This window comes from Carica papaya, chromosome 2 (genome assembly GCF_054855325.1).
Source record: "Carica papaya isolate Zhongbai chromosome 2, ASM5485532v1, whole genome shotgun sequence".
Taxonomy (NCBI): domain Eukaryota; kingdom Viridiplantae; phylum Streptophyta; class Magnoliopsida; order Brassicales; family Caricaceae; genus Carica; species Carica papaya.
This window is the reverse complement of record NC_142310.1, coordinates 21972487-21990221: the sequence shown is the minus strand read 5'-3', so window position 1 is coordinate 21990221 and position 17735 is coordinate 21972487. Positions and strand designations below refer to the sequence as shown.

At 37.0% G+C, this 17735-nt stretch overlaps 2 protein-coding genes across 4 annotated transcripts in view; both read left to right on the top strand.

The window, feature by feature from the left end:
• Positions 1 to 1846: 1846 nt before the first annotated feature.
• Positions 1847 to 5899, top strand: LOC110817412 (uncharacterized protein At5g49945). Its single transcript, XM_022045943.2, has 3 exons — positions 1847 to 2892; positions 5146 to 5349; positions 5437 to 5899. The coding sequence occupies exons 1-3, from the start codon at positions 1921 to 1923 to the stop codon at positions 5665 to 5667; spliced, it is 1407 nt and encodes a 468-aa protein (XP_021901635.2). The 5' UTR covers positions 1847 to 1920; the 3' UTR covers positions 5668 to 5899.
• A 1202-nt stretch (positions 5900 to 7101) lies between these two features.
• The window catches only part of LOC110817358 (S3 self-incompatibility locus-linked pollen protein), a 63801-nt gene continuing 53167 nt past the window's right edge, over positions 7102 to 17735 (top strand). The window contains exons 1-3 of one of the 3 annotated variants that reach the window (XM_088213649.1): positions 7102 to 7413; positions 10787 to 10849; positions 14736 to 14831. In XM_088213649.1, coding sequence (XP_088069775.1) covers positions 7261 to 7413; positions 10787 to 10849; positions 14736 to 14831 — 312 coding nt within the window. In that variant the 5' untranslated portion in view covers positions 7102 to 7260. Of the gene's footprint in view, positions 7414 to 8766; positions 9002 to 10786; positions 10850 to 14735; positions 14832 to 17735 lie in introns of those variants that run through there. The other 2 variants (XM_088213651.1, XM_088213650.1) reach the window with 2 other exon arrangements.

Here is a 17735-nt window from a genome sequence, read left to right as displayed (position 1 = left end):
TGACTGTTGGCTTCCACATCCTCATCCCCTAATTGCGCAATCATATCAAAGCGTGAACCTGTGATTGCCTTTCCTTTGTTAGGGGCTGTTTCCTTAGTGGCTTGGTGGTTTAGTGGTTTCCTTTTCTGTCAACCTTTATTCCCTAGCGTACAACCAGCATCCAGGGACCGAACTTCTCTTCTGGTGCTGCAGTGGTGTGGAATGGTTCTTGTTTACTTGCCTACCCTCTCGAGACTCCTTAGGTTCCTTACTAATTTTATTTGGGCAGCTTTCTCGTAGATGGCCATAACACCCACATTTAAAGCGGATGATTAGTAGTCCTTCATACTCTATCTTTTGTAGCCATCCATCCACCCACATCTTTGGCACTAGCGATTTAGTAAGATCTAACGTGATGGCAAGATGGACGAATTTTTTCCTCTTAAAGACTTCAATGTTGTATTTAATTCGCATCACCATTCTGATCACTTTAGTAATAGCCTACAAAACTCTCTTATGATAATATTTAATTGAGAGTCTCGAGAATTTCAATTATTCTACCACTAAAGTCACTGTTGTATCATTAATAAAAAATTTCAATGTCTATAGTTCTACTGTGAGATAATGCCCATAGATGATCCAAGGGCCTTCTATAAGAATCTGCATAAAGTCATTAGAATTGCTAAATCTGACTAAATAATAATCGTTATTGAGATCGATGACCTGAAAGGTTTTTGTCGGGTTAAAGATTCTGGAGACGGCCAACTAAGGCACGATAGCTAATGGACCTTCCTAAAAGGTGTATAATCGCACAGTTCTTTATGGATCGAGAGATATAATTATGTACTCTATTAGAAAATGATATCATAGGAACACCATCTTCTGTTTTGAGGAGGACATCTTCCTCCTTAGTCTCAAATTCTTCAATTTTCTTTTCAGGATGTTTAATGTTTATAAGTTTATCCTTAAAAGAGACCCTCTCGCCTCCTAAGGTTCCATGATCCTTGTCCCCATCTCTTTCTACTTCTACATTATCCTCTCTTTCTGGGTTATTAGTCTCCATGTCATTCACTTCAACCATTTCTTCGTCCCTAAAAAGTTTAGTTTCATCGCAGCTAGTCACTGTTAAGCTAGAAACTTCCTTCTGTATCTTAACCTGTTTTGTTGATTGATTATTCTTTGAGCACAGCAGAGTCTCGCCCTTTTCGTATAATAATATCACAGATCTCAATTGTTTTGAAATTAGAGTATAAAGTTTTTGTTTGTTTATAAGAATTTTTTAAAAATTTTTTTAGAATTTTGTAAAACAGCTTTGACATTTAGCTTTCAAAGAAAGAGAGAGAATCGGCACGATGGGGAGGACACAAACCCCAACACATGAAAATAATATCTTACCTTTACATATTTAGTTTTAAATGACTTTCTAAATGCAAAATCCTTAGCAACAAACTTTAGCCAAATTGTAATTATTGTGTGAATGAGAGAACTAATAAAAAAATATCATATTATAATATAAATATAGTGTTGACTGATTTATCAGATTATATAGGAAAAAAAAAAACTAACATTAAGTAAGGATTTTACAAAGTAAAAAATAAAAAAGAGAATGTGTAATTTTTTACACTAAATATAGATAAATTTAGAACAAAAATTGTTGACAGCTAAAATTATTTTTCAAAATTTAGTATTTTTATTTCTGTATTTAAATCTATCAACTATAGATTTTGATTTCGGTTTTAACCAAAAGTAGTTTTACTTTTACCCATTTAGTTGTAAAGTAATTCTAATTACTGAACTGATAGTTCGTCTTAGTAAGAAATTGCAGCCGAATTGTAACGTGTGAATGAAAAAACTAATAATACGAATCCTACCTGGTCTCGACTAATTTCGTTCAGTATATAGAAAAGAAAAACCTTGGTAGAACTTTGCAAACTCCACGACATGAACGCAATCACATCGTTTCTGCTCTTTCTCTTTCTCTCTAATGTTATTGCCGATTCTCACTTTGAAGGTTTCGACGTCGAAGATGATGAATTTTCCGACGAAGCCCTAGAACTCCATCCCCCACTCCCAACTCCTCCCGTCACTCGCTCTCATTCCCCCGATAAATCATCATCCTCAGACGATTCGAACCCGGCCGATCAACCTTCAGCCGCTTTTTCGGATCCTCCGATCTCTCCTGCTAAACCCTCCTCCCCCTCCTTCGATTATTGGGATGAGGACGAATTCGAAGGTTTGCCCGATCATCTGCCTCCCGATTCGGCAAAAATTACCGAAAATACCACTACCTCTGCTTCCCTCAATTCTGATCCCGAAAGCGCCGCCAACCTCACCGGAACCGCTTTCGTATTGAAGAAATCGTACGCCGTTGAAGTCATCTGTGGTTCTTTCTTAATAATCTTCATCATCAACTATTTCACTGGAAAACGCGAGAATGAGAATATTGCGTTGGCTTGGGCAGCTAAATTCGCCACGAAGGATTCCATCTTTGAGAAGAACTTCAGCTTATTGGGCGTTGGCGAAGGAGATGACTCGCCATTGCTGTTGAAGGAAGGTCAAAACGTTTTCAAGTTCTACGCCAGCGGCCGTAGGTACTGCCAGGGGCTCTTGGCCACCATGGAGCTGAAGAGCAGGCACGATTTGATATCCAGGCTTTATAACATGGTGGTGCCTTGCAAGGACGAGATCACTTTCGAGGTTTACATGAACGATGACGCCATGGATCATGTTGTTTTCGCCATGGCCAAGAAGAAGGCAGCCAAAGGAATGCAGAAAGATGTCAGGGACTTGCAGAGATTCACCATCTCCATATCGCCGCCTACTGGGAGAAAATGGGTGGCCGATGAACTTGCAGTCATCTCCGAGTCCAAGGAGGTTGCCGGGGATTTGATCACGGAGGCCGTGCTTGATCAGGTTAGGATAATTCCCTGTTTTTGTTTCTGTAAAGGTCTGATGATTGTTTAGATTGTGGCATATTTTTGGAAAGGTTTTCTACTAAAGCAGCATGATGCGTACAACTGGAGACTATTAACTGGATGGGCCATTATCATCTTTGTTCATGAGATTGATTTGGCTTGGACAAATTTTGCGACGAACTCCTGCTTGAGAGTTTCGTGTCTGACGAGTGAGAACGTGGCTGTTTCTGTTTGTTGCTTTGTTAGTGAAATAAGATGTTTGCTATATAAAATAATTGTTCAGATAGCTTGCATTATTAAGGTAGACTAGCTAAGTAGTTAATGCCTGTCTTGTGTCTTGTGGCTTGTGATGCTGACTAAACAAATGGCATTGATTTTAATCTGAATCACAAACAAGGGATCAATTGTGGAGCTTTGGACTAGATGGAACATTCCTTTTTGAAAGAAAAATATCATCTATCCATAAGCACCAAGGGTCAACCCTGTAGACAAGATTTAATGTCAAGATCCTCACTGGAATGAAGAGGATGGCCCTTATTAAAAAAAAAATAGGGTCTGGAACCAAGTTTTAGTTTTTCTTCATGGAATAGAAACAGGTGGGCAGTTAATTTTTCTTTATGGAATATATTCGTTGAAGAGGAGCAATATTTGGTGATTGGAATGTGTTAGTTTAATCGCGATTCTTGTTTTACTCAAATAATTTCTGAGATGATATGAGGCTGTGTCATGGCAGAAAATAGCTTAATCGGTTATATGTGTGGTTTAAAATGGAAATTTACTGTGGTTTCATTCTTGTCCATTCTGTGATGTATTTTGAATAATCATGATCAAATTGACAGCCATATGTAAAAAATTATATGTGGTGAACCCATAAGGAAGTAAGTTTCTATCTTTTCAATTTCGAGCAAATTATCATGTTTCCATTATTAGCCAGGATATTGTTGAAGAAGCATCTATGATTTTAATTATCACTTGGCAGTTAAAAAAAAAAATATCACTAGGCTCTTCGTGTCTTGTCCCTTTATTTGGAAGCGCAAGTAACTCATGATGGGGGTAACAAGTAATTTGGGGAGGTGGGGGGGTGGGGGGGGGGGGAAGGTGTTGCTTCTATTCTGTTGCTAGCATTATCAATTAATTTGATTGTCATATGTAATTATCACCAATTATCACAAGGTGCTCTGCTGGTTAAGCATTACTTAACCATGGTCTTTGGTTCGAGGATTGTTAACCGATCCTAGAAAAGGCAAACAAAGGAACCAAAGGAGGTATTTATAAATACTTTTTTTTGGGGATGAGAATTTCGGAAATGTCATTAATACACTAACATAATTATAAATTTTTTGTAAATGGGTGGTACCCCCTTGGTATCATATTAGTATATACTCTACACTTCTTTGTCTCCAAAAAATTAATATAATTGTCCTTGACACTATTTAAGGGTAAAAATTAGTAAGAATGTGGAGGGAAGGAAAGGAAAATTGAGGATTTTTTTCTCTAAAAGAAGAAGTGTGTACATATATAGAAGGAAAAGAGGGGCTTTAAAAGGAAAGAAACATGTTTCTTTTGTTTGGATAGTTTAAAATTAAAAAGAAAAGGAAAGGAAAGGATTGTGGAAGTACTTTGTTTGATTTAGGTTTATAAAGGAAATGAAAAGATTAAATGTAAAAAATTGTCAATAATATCCTTTAATTTAATGGAGTGATTGGGTAGACAATTAAGGATAAAATAGAAGAAACTTCCTGTTAAGATTTTCAGCTTTTCCTTTCCCCTCTTGTCCTCCCACTTTTGGGGAAGGGAAATTTTAGATTTCTAAAAGGTTCTTTCTATCCCTCACTAATTCTTATTTTTTGTCCAAACAAGAAAATTACTTGGAGTATTCCACCTTTTGTTTTCTTTCCTCCCAATTCCCTTTATAGAAATATGGTGTTAAGAAATTTTGTTGTTGCTTGGACACAAAATAGACCCCTATCTTGGAAGAAGTGATTGCATTTTGATCACAACTTTGGAGAGAAGTTTGACTTTAACCGTGTACTTAAGCCTTATTGGATTACTAATGTTTCTGGTTCATCTGTGCCTGAACTGGTCTATTGGGATTTTCTTAGACCTCGGGGTTGTTTTATGCTCATAATTTATTTATATTTTGTTCTTGTTGTAAATCCAGTGCATGCAACGACTGTTTGTTATATCAGATAGCAACTCTAGCATTATCTCTACTTACTCTGCAAATCTAAATTGCAACTATACCTTTCAGGTTTTTGGAGATAAAGCCTTTGAGAAACATGGAAAGGGTTTTATTTCAATGCATTTTTCTGATCAACATCCCACCACACACAAGAAGATGCTTTTGTTTAAGTTTGCCCTCCCCGATGTCAACCATATGGCTGACATGACTCGGTTGGTGGCCCTTGTACCCTACTACATCGACTTAGTTGGACGTTACAAGCTCAGCTCCCCGGTAGATGATATTTAGTGAAATTCCTAAAGGAAATTTAGATTTATTTAATCTCACTTAATGAACAAACCATGATCTCTGTCAATGCAGGCACGAGCTAAAACTGAGACGGCTAGAGCAAAGGCTGCCCAAGAAGCATATAAAGAACTTCAAAATGCTAGGCAAGAAGCATTGCAGAAAAAGAAGGCTGAGAGGAGGAAGATGTTGGAGGAGGCAGAGGCTAAGCTCAGCGCTGAGGCTATTCGCAAAAAAGAGGCAAAAGAGCGTGCTCGTCAGATGAAAAAAGCAATGCCAAAAGTAAAGATGACCCGTGCTCACTAGGTGATTTTGAATTCCGCTACTCAGGAGGCAATAGGTTACTTATCCTTAATTCTAATATCTTAATTGGCTTCCTGCATCCATTGGTCCTTGGTTTCAGAATCCTTGCAGCAAACAATCTAGCACCATTTGAATCATATTGACTGGTTGCTAAAGTTATTATATCATCATACGTTTTTGAAATGTACCAAAAAATTATTTGGTCAGGAACTTAATGAAGTTTTATCTCAGTTGACATCTTAGCATCATTAGGACCAAGTCCTTTAATCCCCAGTTGGTAGTGCCACTTGGTCTCGATCTTTTCCTCTAGCCGATTAGTTTTCTTTTCTTCGTTTATTTTCCTCGTTTTTCTTCGCTCATTTTGTTGGCAGCGGAATCTTGTTGTTGTTGTGTTCGTTAGTCTCGCAATGGTTATAATATATTGTGCTGTGTCAAAGTGGCCGAAATTGCCATGGAGATCTGTGGATTGATTTTTTTTTTTTTTTTTTCTAAATTAAACAAATTATAATTATGTAATGTTTAAATTAGACAATTTTAGTCATAGAATATTCAATGTTATTGTATGATGCCCTAGTTGGACAATTGTTTAACAAATTAAAGTTTGTATGTGAAACAACTTAAGATATTCAAGTATATATATATATATATTGTGTATAACCGACTTAGTCAACTCAAGTTTGGTGGATAAGTTATGTCTCTCCTCCACATAAGGAGTAGAGGTCCAAAATTTTCGATCTCCTCTGGAGGCCATCATAAAATATGTGTAATTGATGTTATAAAATATTTTAAAATCATGATTCATGATGTTATAAACATAAACTATGATTCATGGTTCATGCTGTTGTAAACATAAATTATGATTAAATAAAGTCAGTAGAATGGTTAACCGATGACAATTATGTAAATTTATTGGAATGGAACAATTTTTTTTTTTAAAAAATTACAAAATGATAGGTAGCATTTGAAAATTTACAACTTTAATTTGATGTAATAAAAATTCAAATTCATCATTTGTAACATGCTTAATTGCAAAAATAGTGAGCTGAGTTTGCATGATAATTTAGTAGTGTATATTAATATACATTATGGTTATAAATTGATGACCTACAATTGACATCGTATCGAAAAGTTAGCCTATTTTAACAGAAAAATTAAAATTTAAAATTTTTTAAAGTTATTGTAAAGTTTTAAATAAAATACATTAATACGTGTTTTAGTTAATACGTAAATTCTCCATAAATCTGTTTATTTTATAAATAAGTTAATTAAAATATTAATTGGGGAAAAGTAAAAAATTGAAAAAAAAGCTACTGTAATATTAACAAGTTAATTAAAGAATAAAATGAGAAAATGAATCAAAAGTTAAGACTATTTTTGCAATTAAGATTTTTATTATATTATTAAATAAAAAATTTAAATACAAAAATTCGATTCAGCAGCAAGGCACAGTGATTATCTCCAGCTACCCTGTGCATGTTTAGCGCAATTCATTTGTTATGTATCCCGTTTTGGGAATTCATACGAGACAATAAGCTGGAGACATATAGCAGATAGGGATCGTAGAAGACAACAGAAAATCAAAAGAAGAGAACGGAGATGGATCCAGAGCAAACGTTCATAAGAGTGCAGGAAAGATTTTCGCAAATTCTAACGCCAAGGGTCAGGGCCTTTTTGGAGTATATGTATCTCTTCATCGCCATTACGCTCTTTTCTATCCTAGTTGTAATGCATGCTAATTATGTCCAACAGGTATTCAATTCCATCCTTTTTATTTCTTTACTTGTTCCGGTTCCTTTCTTATTTTAGTTCAATTTTTATTTTGCGTTTTCTTCTTTCTGTTACCGATTAGATGTTGATAGGTTTTACTTCATAATTAGACGCCGATAGGTTTTAATTCATAATTAGACGCTGGTACGTTTCTTCACTAACTCTTGATAGCTTGTGTAAGTAAGTAGGTTGCTTGAAAATCCTTATCTGGATAATTTTTTAAAATTCTTTTATGGATTTGTATTATTTTCCTGTTTTGTTTATGCTGTGAGTTCAAGAAGGGTGGTATGGAGGAATGAAGCAGCGGGATGCTGTGCTTTTCTCAGCTAACTGCATGTTGCTTCCATGTTTAACATGCTTTTTCTTTGTAATGATTTTGACATCTGGTTTTACCAGCAAGACTGAGAGCCAGAGTGAACTCTTTCATTTTATTAATCCTTTGTCTGATCGAAGTGCTAAAATGATTTAGGAGACAAGGCACTCTATGATCGTTGGACGTCAGTTGTCTGCACTAGTCCGTTAAACTGTATAATTAGGATTCTGACAAGGTGACAGAGCTAGGTGGGTGTTTGTCTTAGAATTGGAAGCCACCGTTTTATGGGTGAATTGGAGCCAACGGTTTTTGTTTGGGTATTTAGCACTTCAGCGAGCTTGTATTTCCTATACAGGGAACATTAACTATATCATATGGCTGAACTGATTAATTTTTCTCATGGTTGATGTGGTTTTTTAATATTTTTTTTTTCTTAGAAAAAAAATATATTAGATGAAGAAAAGTAAAGTACATCCTCCAGCTGGATAAGCAATCCTCCAGAAAGGCAAAATAGAGGAAACATAAAAAAAAGAACTATCAATCATTGTGCAACTTGATCACTCTAAAGCATAAAAAGAGGAATCCTCTGAAGAAACTGCTCACTTTATCCCACAGAGAAGCCAAACACACAATTCTATTGCAAATGTCACTAAGAGAATAAGAACAATAGTTGAAAATTTATGGATATAGGTGAAAGAAAGATTTATGGGTATAAGCCCTGAAAAATAGAGGGTCAAACCTAGAATTAATGCTAGAAGAAGTATGAAACAATTCCATCAAAAGAGATAAAATAAACTAAGTCAAGGTTCTCATCTCATCATTGACATTTGCTTTCCACCTTGGACTTGTTAGAGCTTCTTGCTAGCATTGTGGAACTGAAACAGAAGACAATGATGATAGAAAGGCTCTACAAGAAGGTGATAAGCAATTATGTAAAATGAAGTTAGATAAAGATTGTTTAATGCAATATTTCAAAAAAAAAAAAGATAGTTTAACGCAAGGACGATTCCCTTTTCGAACTGCATAGAAACATCAAGATCATCTGCACTATAGTTTGTGTTCAGGGAAACATGAATAGCATTAAGCTCATAGGGTGTCTCTTTATGAACCGAATCCAGTATCTGCAGTTGGCTAGCTAAACTTTGCTCAACGACTTTATGGCTGCAGGAGTAAGTCCGGAGGGCAGTAACATCCTTTTCTTGTCTGCCATGATCAAGATCATTTGGGCTGTCCTCTTCTCACTAGGGGTGTAGATAGGTATGTGTAGATAGAATTTTGTTGAGTAAGGAAGTTTGTCTTAGTCTTTTATAGTTTCTCTTATAAAGAGTTAATTAAAGTGGAGAAAAATATCATCCTAAATCTGAACAGTGACATCCACATTGATCATGAATTTCCATTTTAATCTTTCCATGTAGTAGAATATCTAATAAAATATCAGAAAGGAGATGAGAATCAGAATGCTATTTGATATTTTGTCAAGGGGAATGCAATCACCAAAAGATCCTAATTGAGAAGTAGTAATGTGCAAAGAAAATAAAGCCGAAATGACAACTGCTGGCCTGGAAAATGTGCATCTGTTTGATGGGATGAAGAGTCTGAATGACTACTCCACTCAGCTTTTTAGAATTCGCCACTTAGAATTATGGTTTACCCAGAGAAGAGATGAGAATCATTAGAGCTGAAAATTACTGTTTTAGCTATTTTAGATGTTTTAGTTGAATTAGATTAAATCATGGTGAAGGTTACAAGGCTGAATTTTCAATGTTGTTCACGAAGACAGGCAAGGAAGGTGCACGAAAATTTTCAGTGTTTAATTTTTAGTCCTTAGTCCCTGAATAGTTTTTCTACTTTCAAACATTCATTATATCCTAGTTTTAATGGATGGAAATCCAGTTATTCTCGCCATCAAGAGGAAGTGATTTAGAGTATGGTGGGAGAATAAAATGGGGCTAGATTGAGTATATAAGAACAGTTGAAAAATCAATAGTTCAACATTCCTCTGGAAGTATGATGGGGCTCAAAATCTACGGGACTAGTTATTTGCTGTGCTGGCAAGCCACGGAAGGTGTTCGCCAATCGCCCAGAAACCTTCCAGGCATATATTGATAAAGCAATGTCTGAATGATTCAGGGTGATTCTTGTCCGTTGCACATTAGGCTGCAAATAAGATCAAGAGTCGTGTATGCATCTTGTTGAAGATAGGTTTTGCTGGCCATTTATTAGGAATGTTGCTAAAGTAGTTTCTTGCTGTCGAACATGTCGTGTAGTAAAGGCTAGGAAACAAAACACTAGTCTTATACCCCTTATTTTGCATCAGCATTGGAACAATTTGAGCATGGATTTTGTGTTAGGATTACCCAAAAACTTAAAGGTCATGATTCTATTTTGCAGTTGTGCATAGGTTAGATGACTCGTTTTTATCATTGTAATAAACAGATGTGCAACTCCATTGCTAAGATATTCTTTAGTGATTTGTTGAACCATATGGGTTACTCTCCATCACAGTGTCTGATATGGATGTCATATTTAGAAGTGATTTAAAGACACTTTTGAAGAGTTGTATGTCTTTTCTGATATGGATGTCATATTTACAAGTGATTTAAAGACACTTTTGAAGAGTTGTATGTCTTTTCACATTTTTTCACAAACATGTTTCGTAGTTGTATGTCTTTTCACATTTTTTCACACACTATAAGAACTTTTGAAGGGTTTTATTTTATTTTAATTATAGTTTCGTAGTTGTTATATATATATTTAGTTTTGCTATCGATAGTTGTTTCAAACTTGATAAACCTGTGCATCAATTCTTTTTTTCCTAGGCATTAATTTGGTTTTAAACTCCTTCGATTTGAAAAATATAAAGGTATTTGGGGGAAGAATATGAAAAGCCTACATATTGCATGTGTCAAGAGAATACCAAATATTCAATCCTATGTTGCACTGACATATTAATCTTTGAACTAAAATTCGTATATGTACATGTAAATATTAGTGATTCATGCAGTTCTCTAACTGAAATATGATTTTTTTTTCCATATTAAGCCTGGCTGCTCCAGTGAGCTCTCTGGATTTGGCTCAACAGAAGCCCAACTTATACAAATTAAGGTATGTACCTTTGCCTTCATTTTCAAATTTGAATGTTTTTGGAACTCTTGAGGCCGTTTTAAAAATTATGAAGGTATCTTCTACTGATGTTTCTTCCCCTACTTTTCTTTGTTTTCTATTTCATTTGATTCACTTGGTAGGAGGACACAATATCATCCTTCTTTGTTTTCTCTCTCTCTTAGATATCTTAGTAGCAAAGGAAAAAATTATTGGACAACTTTTAACCTTTTCCTTCGTCAGTTCTTTTTATGTAGATTTGACTTTATATACTGGACTCCATCTATATCATGGAATTTTCATGATAATTTCTGGTTGTAGCTTTTTCATGTAACTTTATATCTGAAGCCCAAATAAGATGGTAATACAAGCTCAAGAATGGGCTTGAGGATATAATAGTCATAGAAGAGCGATATTGGAGGCGAAAAAACTAGGATAAAGTGGGGTTAAGGATGGAAGTGGTAACACTAGGTTGTATTATAGGATAGTAAATGGGTGAAAGCGGAGGAATGGGATCAAATAGGTAGAATTAGGAGAGGGAGGGGTCAGCGAGATAGGGAAGTAATGGGGTGAGAAATTGCTTGCTTTTGTCAAAAGCTGTACACAGAATAGGAGGTCTTCAGACCTCTTATAAAAGGCATCAATTGGCACCCCATCAGTGTAGCTCAAGAAAAACAATTAGAGAGGTTATCTGAAGAGCAGGAGAATAGGAGAACTATTTGGACAGTGAGCATAGGAAGAAGCCCTGGCTCGGATGGGTTCACGGGTGCCTCTTTTCAATCATGTCGGGATGTTACAAAGGACGGGTTCATGAAGATTTTTGAGGAAGTCCACTTGAATGAAAGAATTTGTAGAAGTATGAACTCCAAATTTTTATAACCTATGTACCCAAGAAAAAAAAAATCTAAAATGGCATTAGACTGTCTTCCCATTTGTTTGGTAACTATTATTTATAAGATCATAACTAAGGTGTGTGAAAGAATTGAATGTTATGTTTACTATTGAGGGAGGTCCTATATATGCACAACTCTTATAGAAAAGGAAACTCTAAATTAATTATACCTTTACGTACTCAATTACATATACACACTCTTATTGCTCGTTCTAAAGCTGTTGAATAGACATTGTCTATTTCCAGCTTGGCAATGATCTTATTAAAAGTTGGATTGCTTAGACCTTAAGGGGATATGTCTATAAATTGTGAGTTAGTAAGCATGTAGGTGTACAAATCATTCCAATATCAAACTTTTCCTTAGTAAAATACCAATATCCTGCTGTAGTGTATTACAGATAATGTTAACTGCTGACTTGCTATTGTAGTAAAGTCTCATTGGGTCATCTCACTTAATTCTCAGATCTTCCAAAATCAACTTCAACCATAATAGTTGGCAGATTCCTTGCTCAAAACTCTGATTCTGCTTGGAATTCTGATTATGAAGTAGATCGTGCCACTATCTTACTTTTCCGTGTGGCCAAATTCTTGCAAAGGAATGTATAATAACTTGTTAGTGGATCTTCTATCTACTCCCATTCCGATATAGTGCGTATTAATATAGGCTTAAGGTAATAGTATGATATGCTTTTTGAATAAGATACTTTTTTTTTTTGGTGTTCCCTTCAATTCTGTAGCACGCAATATGCTGTCTGTAAGTGTACCTTTTTACTGACTGGAGCATAAGCTGCTGTCTTCAACCTCCAAACTTGGTTTTTCAGCTTCAACATGCAAGCCTTCACTGCATTCTTCCACAAGTTCTTTTGTGACTGCTGCTCTTTTTGAACGATGCTTGAGCACGAGAGCTAGGTTTTTGGAGAAGGGTTTTTGGTGTTCAAAGGGAGACAAGGGAGGGGGTTTGGGGGTGGGGGGGTTGAGGAGGGTTTGTGACAGAGAAGGGAGAGAGCGAGAGAACAGAATTTGAGTGGAATAAGGATATTCTGTGGAGAGATTTTGGGGGGGTGGGGTGGGGGGGGGGGGGGTTATGAGAAGAGGAGCTGGTTTTCTGTGAGACAAAAATGGTTGGAAGTGTGTGTGTTTTGGTGTTGAAGGAAGAAGAGAAAGAAACAAGGAGTGAAAACAGTGAAAAGCAGGAGAAAACCGTGGCAACACTTAAACGAGATTTAGAAGAGGAGTTTGAAAAAAGCTTTACAAGATCCATTATGTAGAGAAATTTTGTAGAAAATGTAGAAAATAGCTGTTATTCTAGAAGGAAAACAGCTGTCATCTCGTTTGTCCTTTTCTGTGTACCGTAGAAAGGAGAATAACAGAATTGGTGGTGTGTCACCTACACCAATTCTGAATATTCCCTGACCCCACAAAATCTGGTTATGGTGTAGAAAAGTTGTTATTCATTTGTGTATAAATATGTTCATTTGGAGCTGGAAAATGCAAGCAGAAAATAGAGGAAAAACTTCCCTCAAAATAGCTTCATAATTTCTTTATGGTATCAGAGCTTCTTCGGTTCTGATCCGCATTCAATTACCCCTGTTCCAGCATAATACAACAAGTGTTATGGCTTCTGGAGGTACGTCGTCCTCATCTTCACCTAAGGTATCTTCAGGACCTCTCCTTTCTTCAGCAATCACGCACGGCCTCAGAGAGCAAGCCTCTTCACAAATTACGGGCCACAAGCTGACTGAAAACAACTATCTACAGTGGTCCTCTTCTGTGCTGCTTTTCATTCGGGCAAGGTTAAAGAGGAATATATCATCGGAGAAGCAGCACCACCACTCGCCACTGATCCAAACGCGAAGACATGGAAAATGGAGAACATCCTCGTCATGTCTTGGCTTGTCACCTCAATGACGTTGGAAATAGGAGAAAATTTCCTCCTATATGAAACTGCTCACGACATTTGGACTTCTACCAAGGAATTTTATTCCTCCAAAGACAATACCGCAGCTGTGTTTGAAACGGAAACAACCCTTCACAACGTCCACCAGGGTGACTCCACCGTGACACAATATTGTAATATTCTTACGCGAAGCTGGCAGTGGCTTGACGTGTTTGAAGAGGTGAAATGGGTCTCCCCTGAAGATGCCAGAACCTACCAGAACTTGGTTGAACGAAAGAGGATGTTTAAATTTCTGCTGGGTCTAAATCTCTACCTTGACAATGTAAGAGGATGCATTCTGGGTTAGAAGCCTCTGCCCAGCATTCGCGAAGCCTTCTCAGAGGTTAGAAGAGAGGAGAGTTAGAAGAAAATTATGATGGGTGAGGGCCGTGTTGTAGCAAGGTCATTTGAGAATGCGTCGGCTCTAATGATGCATTTTGAGAGTCGCGGGAAAAAGGGCAGACCATTTTGTGATTACTGCAAAAAGCCCGGCCATGTACGCGACCGTTGCTGGCGACTTCATGGCAAGCCAGCTGACCGTCATCCTCTGAAATCCAAAAGCTTCACAGAATTGCGAAGTAACGCGGCAATAGTCGCAGCAACAAATGAAGAAGGGTCTGAGTCTGCCTCAGGTTCTAGAAAGGACCATTTTACCCCAGGGCAACTTGATATTCTCCAAAAGACCATTCAAAAATTGTTGTCCCAAGGTTCAGCTAATATAACAATCACTCAAAAAGGTAATAATCTTCAGGTACTCTATTTTACAGCATGTTCTACAGGTGAACAAGCATGGATAGTTGATTCCGGTGCAACCGACCACATGACTGTTAATATTTCTCGGTTTAAAGATTAGTGTCCTTGCAGTGAGTATTTCACCATTAGGGTTGCGGATGGAACTGTATCTATAGTGGGTGGTATTGGCTCAGTTGTCGTATCACTCTTAATTATTCTGGAATTGGTTTTCTTTATTCCAATTAGCATATAATTTACTATTAGTTCGGAAACTGACTACTGATCTCAACTGTGTTGCTAAATTTGGTTTAATTTTGTGTGAATTTCAGGACTCAAACTCGGAGAAGATGATTGGTAGTGCTAGAGTGCATACCGGACTCTACCTCCTCCGTGCTGAATCTTCTAGTAGACAAGCTCCAAATGTAGTATGTACTGGGTCTATTTCTATTAGTAGTACTTGTGATGAAATCATGTTGTGGCATTCTCGCTTGGGACATTCAAATTTTTTGTATTTAAAGAAAATGTTTCCGCCATTGTTCTTTAATAAAGACCCTTTGTTATATCGATGTGAAATTTGTCAACTTTCTAAGTATGTTCGGAATATTTTTTCTAGTCTCAAGTATACGTCATCTAAACCATTTTTCTTAATTCACAGTGATGTTTGGGGACCTTCCCGACCCACTGACATATCCGGAAATAAGTGGTTTGTATCCTTTATTGATGATCACATAGGGATACTTGGGTATTCCTTATGAAAAGTAAGTCAGAAGTAGGAGCCATATTTCAAAAATTTCACAAAATGATTAAAACCCAATTTGGCATAACAATACAAGTGTTAAGATCTGATAATGCTTGTGAGTACTTCACATCAACCCTTAATAGTTATTTTGCTGAAAATGGTATAATTCATCAGAATTCATGCGTCTATTCCCCTCAGCAGAATGGTGTTGCTGAGAGAAAAAATAGACATATTCTGCAAGTCACTAGGTCCATTATGTTTGCTATGAATGTACCAAAATATTTTTGGGGGGAAGCCTTATTCACAACCACTTACTTGATAAACAGAATGCCTTTCCGAGTCCTCAAGTACCAAATCCCATTTAATCTTCTCTCAGAATCCTTTCCACATTCCCGTATCCTAAATTCCCTACCACTAAAGGTCTTTGGCTCCTCTGCATATGTTCATGTCCACTCACACCTTCGAGATAAACTTGATCCTAGAGCCCTTAAGTGCATTTTTGTGTGTTATTCTCCTTATCAAAAAGGATACAAATGCTTCTTTGCGGATACTCGTCGGTTCTATCACACCATGGATGTCACATTTTTTGAAAATAAATCATTTTATCCTAAAAGCAACATTCAGGGGGAGAAACATACTCAGGAATATCACATTTGGGAAGCTACCATTTCTTCACCACTTGTCCACACACACCAAATATCACCCACACAAAATGAGCCCAAACCAAAAAGTACATTACCTACAACAAAGGAGTTACGTGTCTACACTGGGAGGAATAAGGCTCAGAAAGGTAGTGTTCCAGCAGGGACTAAGCTCTGCCATGACTCGACTCTGCCTCCGACCGTCCTAGACCCAATTGGTAAGACTATTATTACTGATGATGATTTACCTATTGCCTTGAGAAAAGGAACCAGATTCTGTACTAACCACCCCATACAGGATTATTTGTTACTTGGTAATTTGTCTACAGAATATCATGCTTTTGTAAGCAAACTAGATGAGAGCTCATCTGAGCCCAAGATAGTTCATGAGGCACTCAGAATTCCAGAATGGCGAGCAGCTATCGAAGAAGAAATGAGAGCTCTTGAAAAAAATGGGACATGGGAATTGACAGAGTTGTCTCATGACAAGCGACAGGTAGGATGTAAATGAGTTTTCACAACTAAATATAATCCTGACGGCAGTATAGACAGACATAAAGTCCGTCTGGTGGCAAAGGGGTTCACACAATCGTATGGAATAGACTATCAAGAGACTTTCGCTCCTGTAGCCAAGCACAACACGATACGGATCTTGTTTTCTCTTGCAGTAAATCTAGACTGCCCTTGTTCCAATTAGATGTGAAGAATGCTTTCCTTAACGGAGACTTGGAGGAGGAAGTGTACATGGACATCCCTCCGGGTTTTGAGACAAGCAATAACTCTCATAAGGTGTACAGACTTAGAAAAGCACTTTATGAACTCAAGCAGTCAAGGGCATGGTTTGGAAGATTCACAAGAGCTGTCAAGCAAGTGAGATATAAGTAATGTCAGTTAGATCACACTTTATTTGTCAAACACTGCGACTCGAGTAAGAAGTCTATCTTAATAGTTTATGTTGACGATATTATAATTACAAGGGACAATGGTGAAGAAATTCAGAAATTAAAAGAGTTCATGGCCAAAGAATTTGAAATAAAAGACATAGGAATACTCAGATATTTTTTAGGCATGAAGATTGCACGATCAAAGAAGGGAATTTCTGTGGCTCAACGGAAATATGTACTTGATCTCCTAAAGGAGACCGGAATGCTCGTCTGTAAGCCTGTAGACACACTTATGGATTCTACTGTGAAACTTGGCAAGAGTGAAGGTGACAAGTTGACTGATAAGGAGAGATATCAGAGGTTAGTTGGGAAGCTCATATATTTGACACATACGAGACCAGATATAAGTTTTGCAGTCAGCACAGTGAGCCAGTTTATAAGTCAACCAACTGACACACATGGTAACTGTGTACAGGATTCTCAGGTATATAAAGAAAACACCAAGACAGGGCCTATTTTTCCAAAAGAACACAGACATGGAGATAGGAGTTTATACAGATGCTGATTGGGCTAGTTCAGTCAATGATAGGAGGTCAACCTCAGGGTACTGCACCTACGTCTGGGGTAACCTTGTTACATGGCGAAATAAGAAGCAATCAGTGGTATCACGGAGTAGTGCAGAATCTGAATTCAGATTCCTTGCCCATGATATATGTGAAGGTGTCTGGCTAAAGAGAGTATTACAAGAGCTAAACTTGACTCCAGGAATGCCTATAAAAGTGTGGTGTGATAATCAGTCAACTATCTGAATGGTGAAGGATCCAGTCCATCATGATACGACAAAGCATGTGAAGATAGATCAGCATTTCATCAGAGAGAAGATCGAAGACAGTGTTATAGACATCATTCATGTTCCCACAGATCGACAAGTTGCTGATATACTAACCAAAGCTCTTCCTAAACATGTATATGAAAATATTGTATCCAATGTAGGTTTACACAACAATTATGTAAACTTAGATTGAAGGGGAGTGTAGAAAATGTAGAAAATAGCTGTTATTTTAG

Coding starts and splice junctions, on each gene's coding strand:
- LOC110817412 (XM_022045943.2), top strand. CDS start 1,921: ATGAACGCAATCACATCGTTTCTGCTCTTTCTCTTTCTCTCTAATGTT. Junction 2,893..5,145: donor CGGAGGCCGTGCTTGATCAG/GTTAGGATAATT, acceptor TATACCTTTCAG/GTTTTTGGAGATAAAGCCTT. Junction 5,350..5,436: donor GTTACAAGCTCAGCTCCCCG/GTAGATGATATT, acceptor CTGTCAATGCAG/GCACGAGCTAAAACTGAGAC.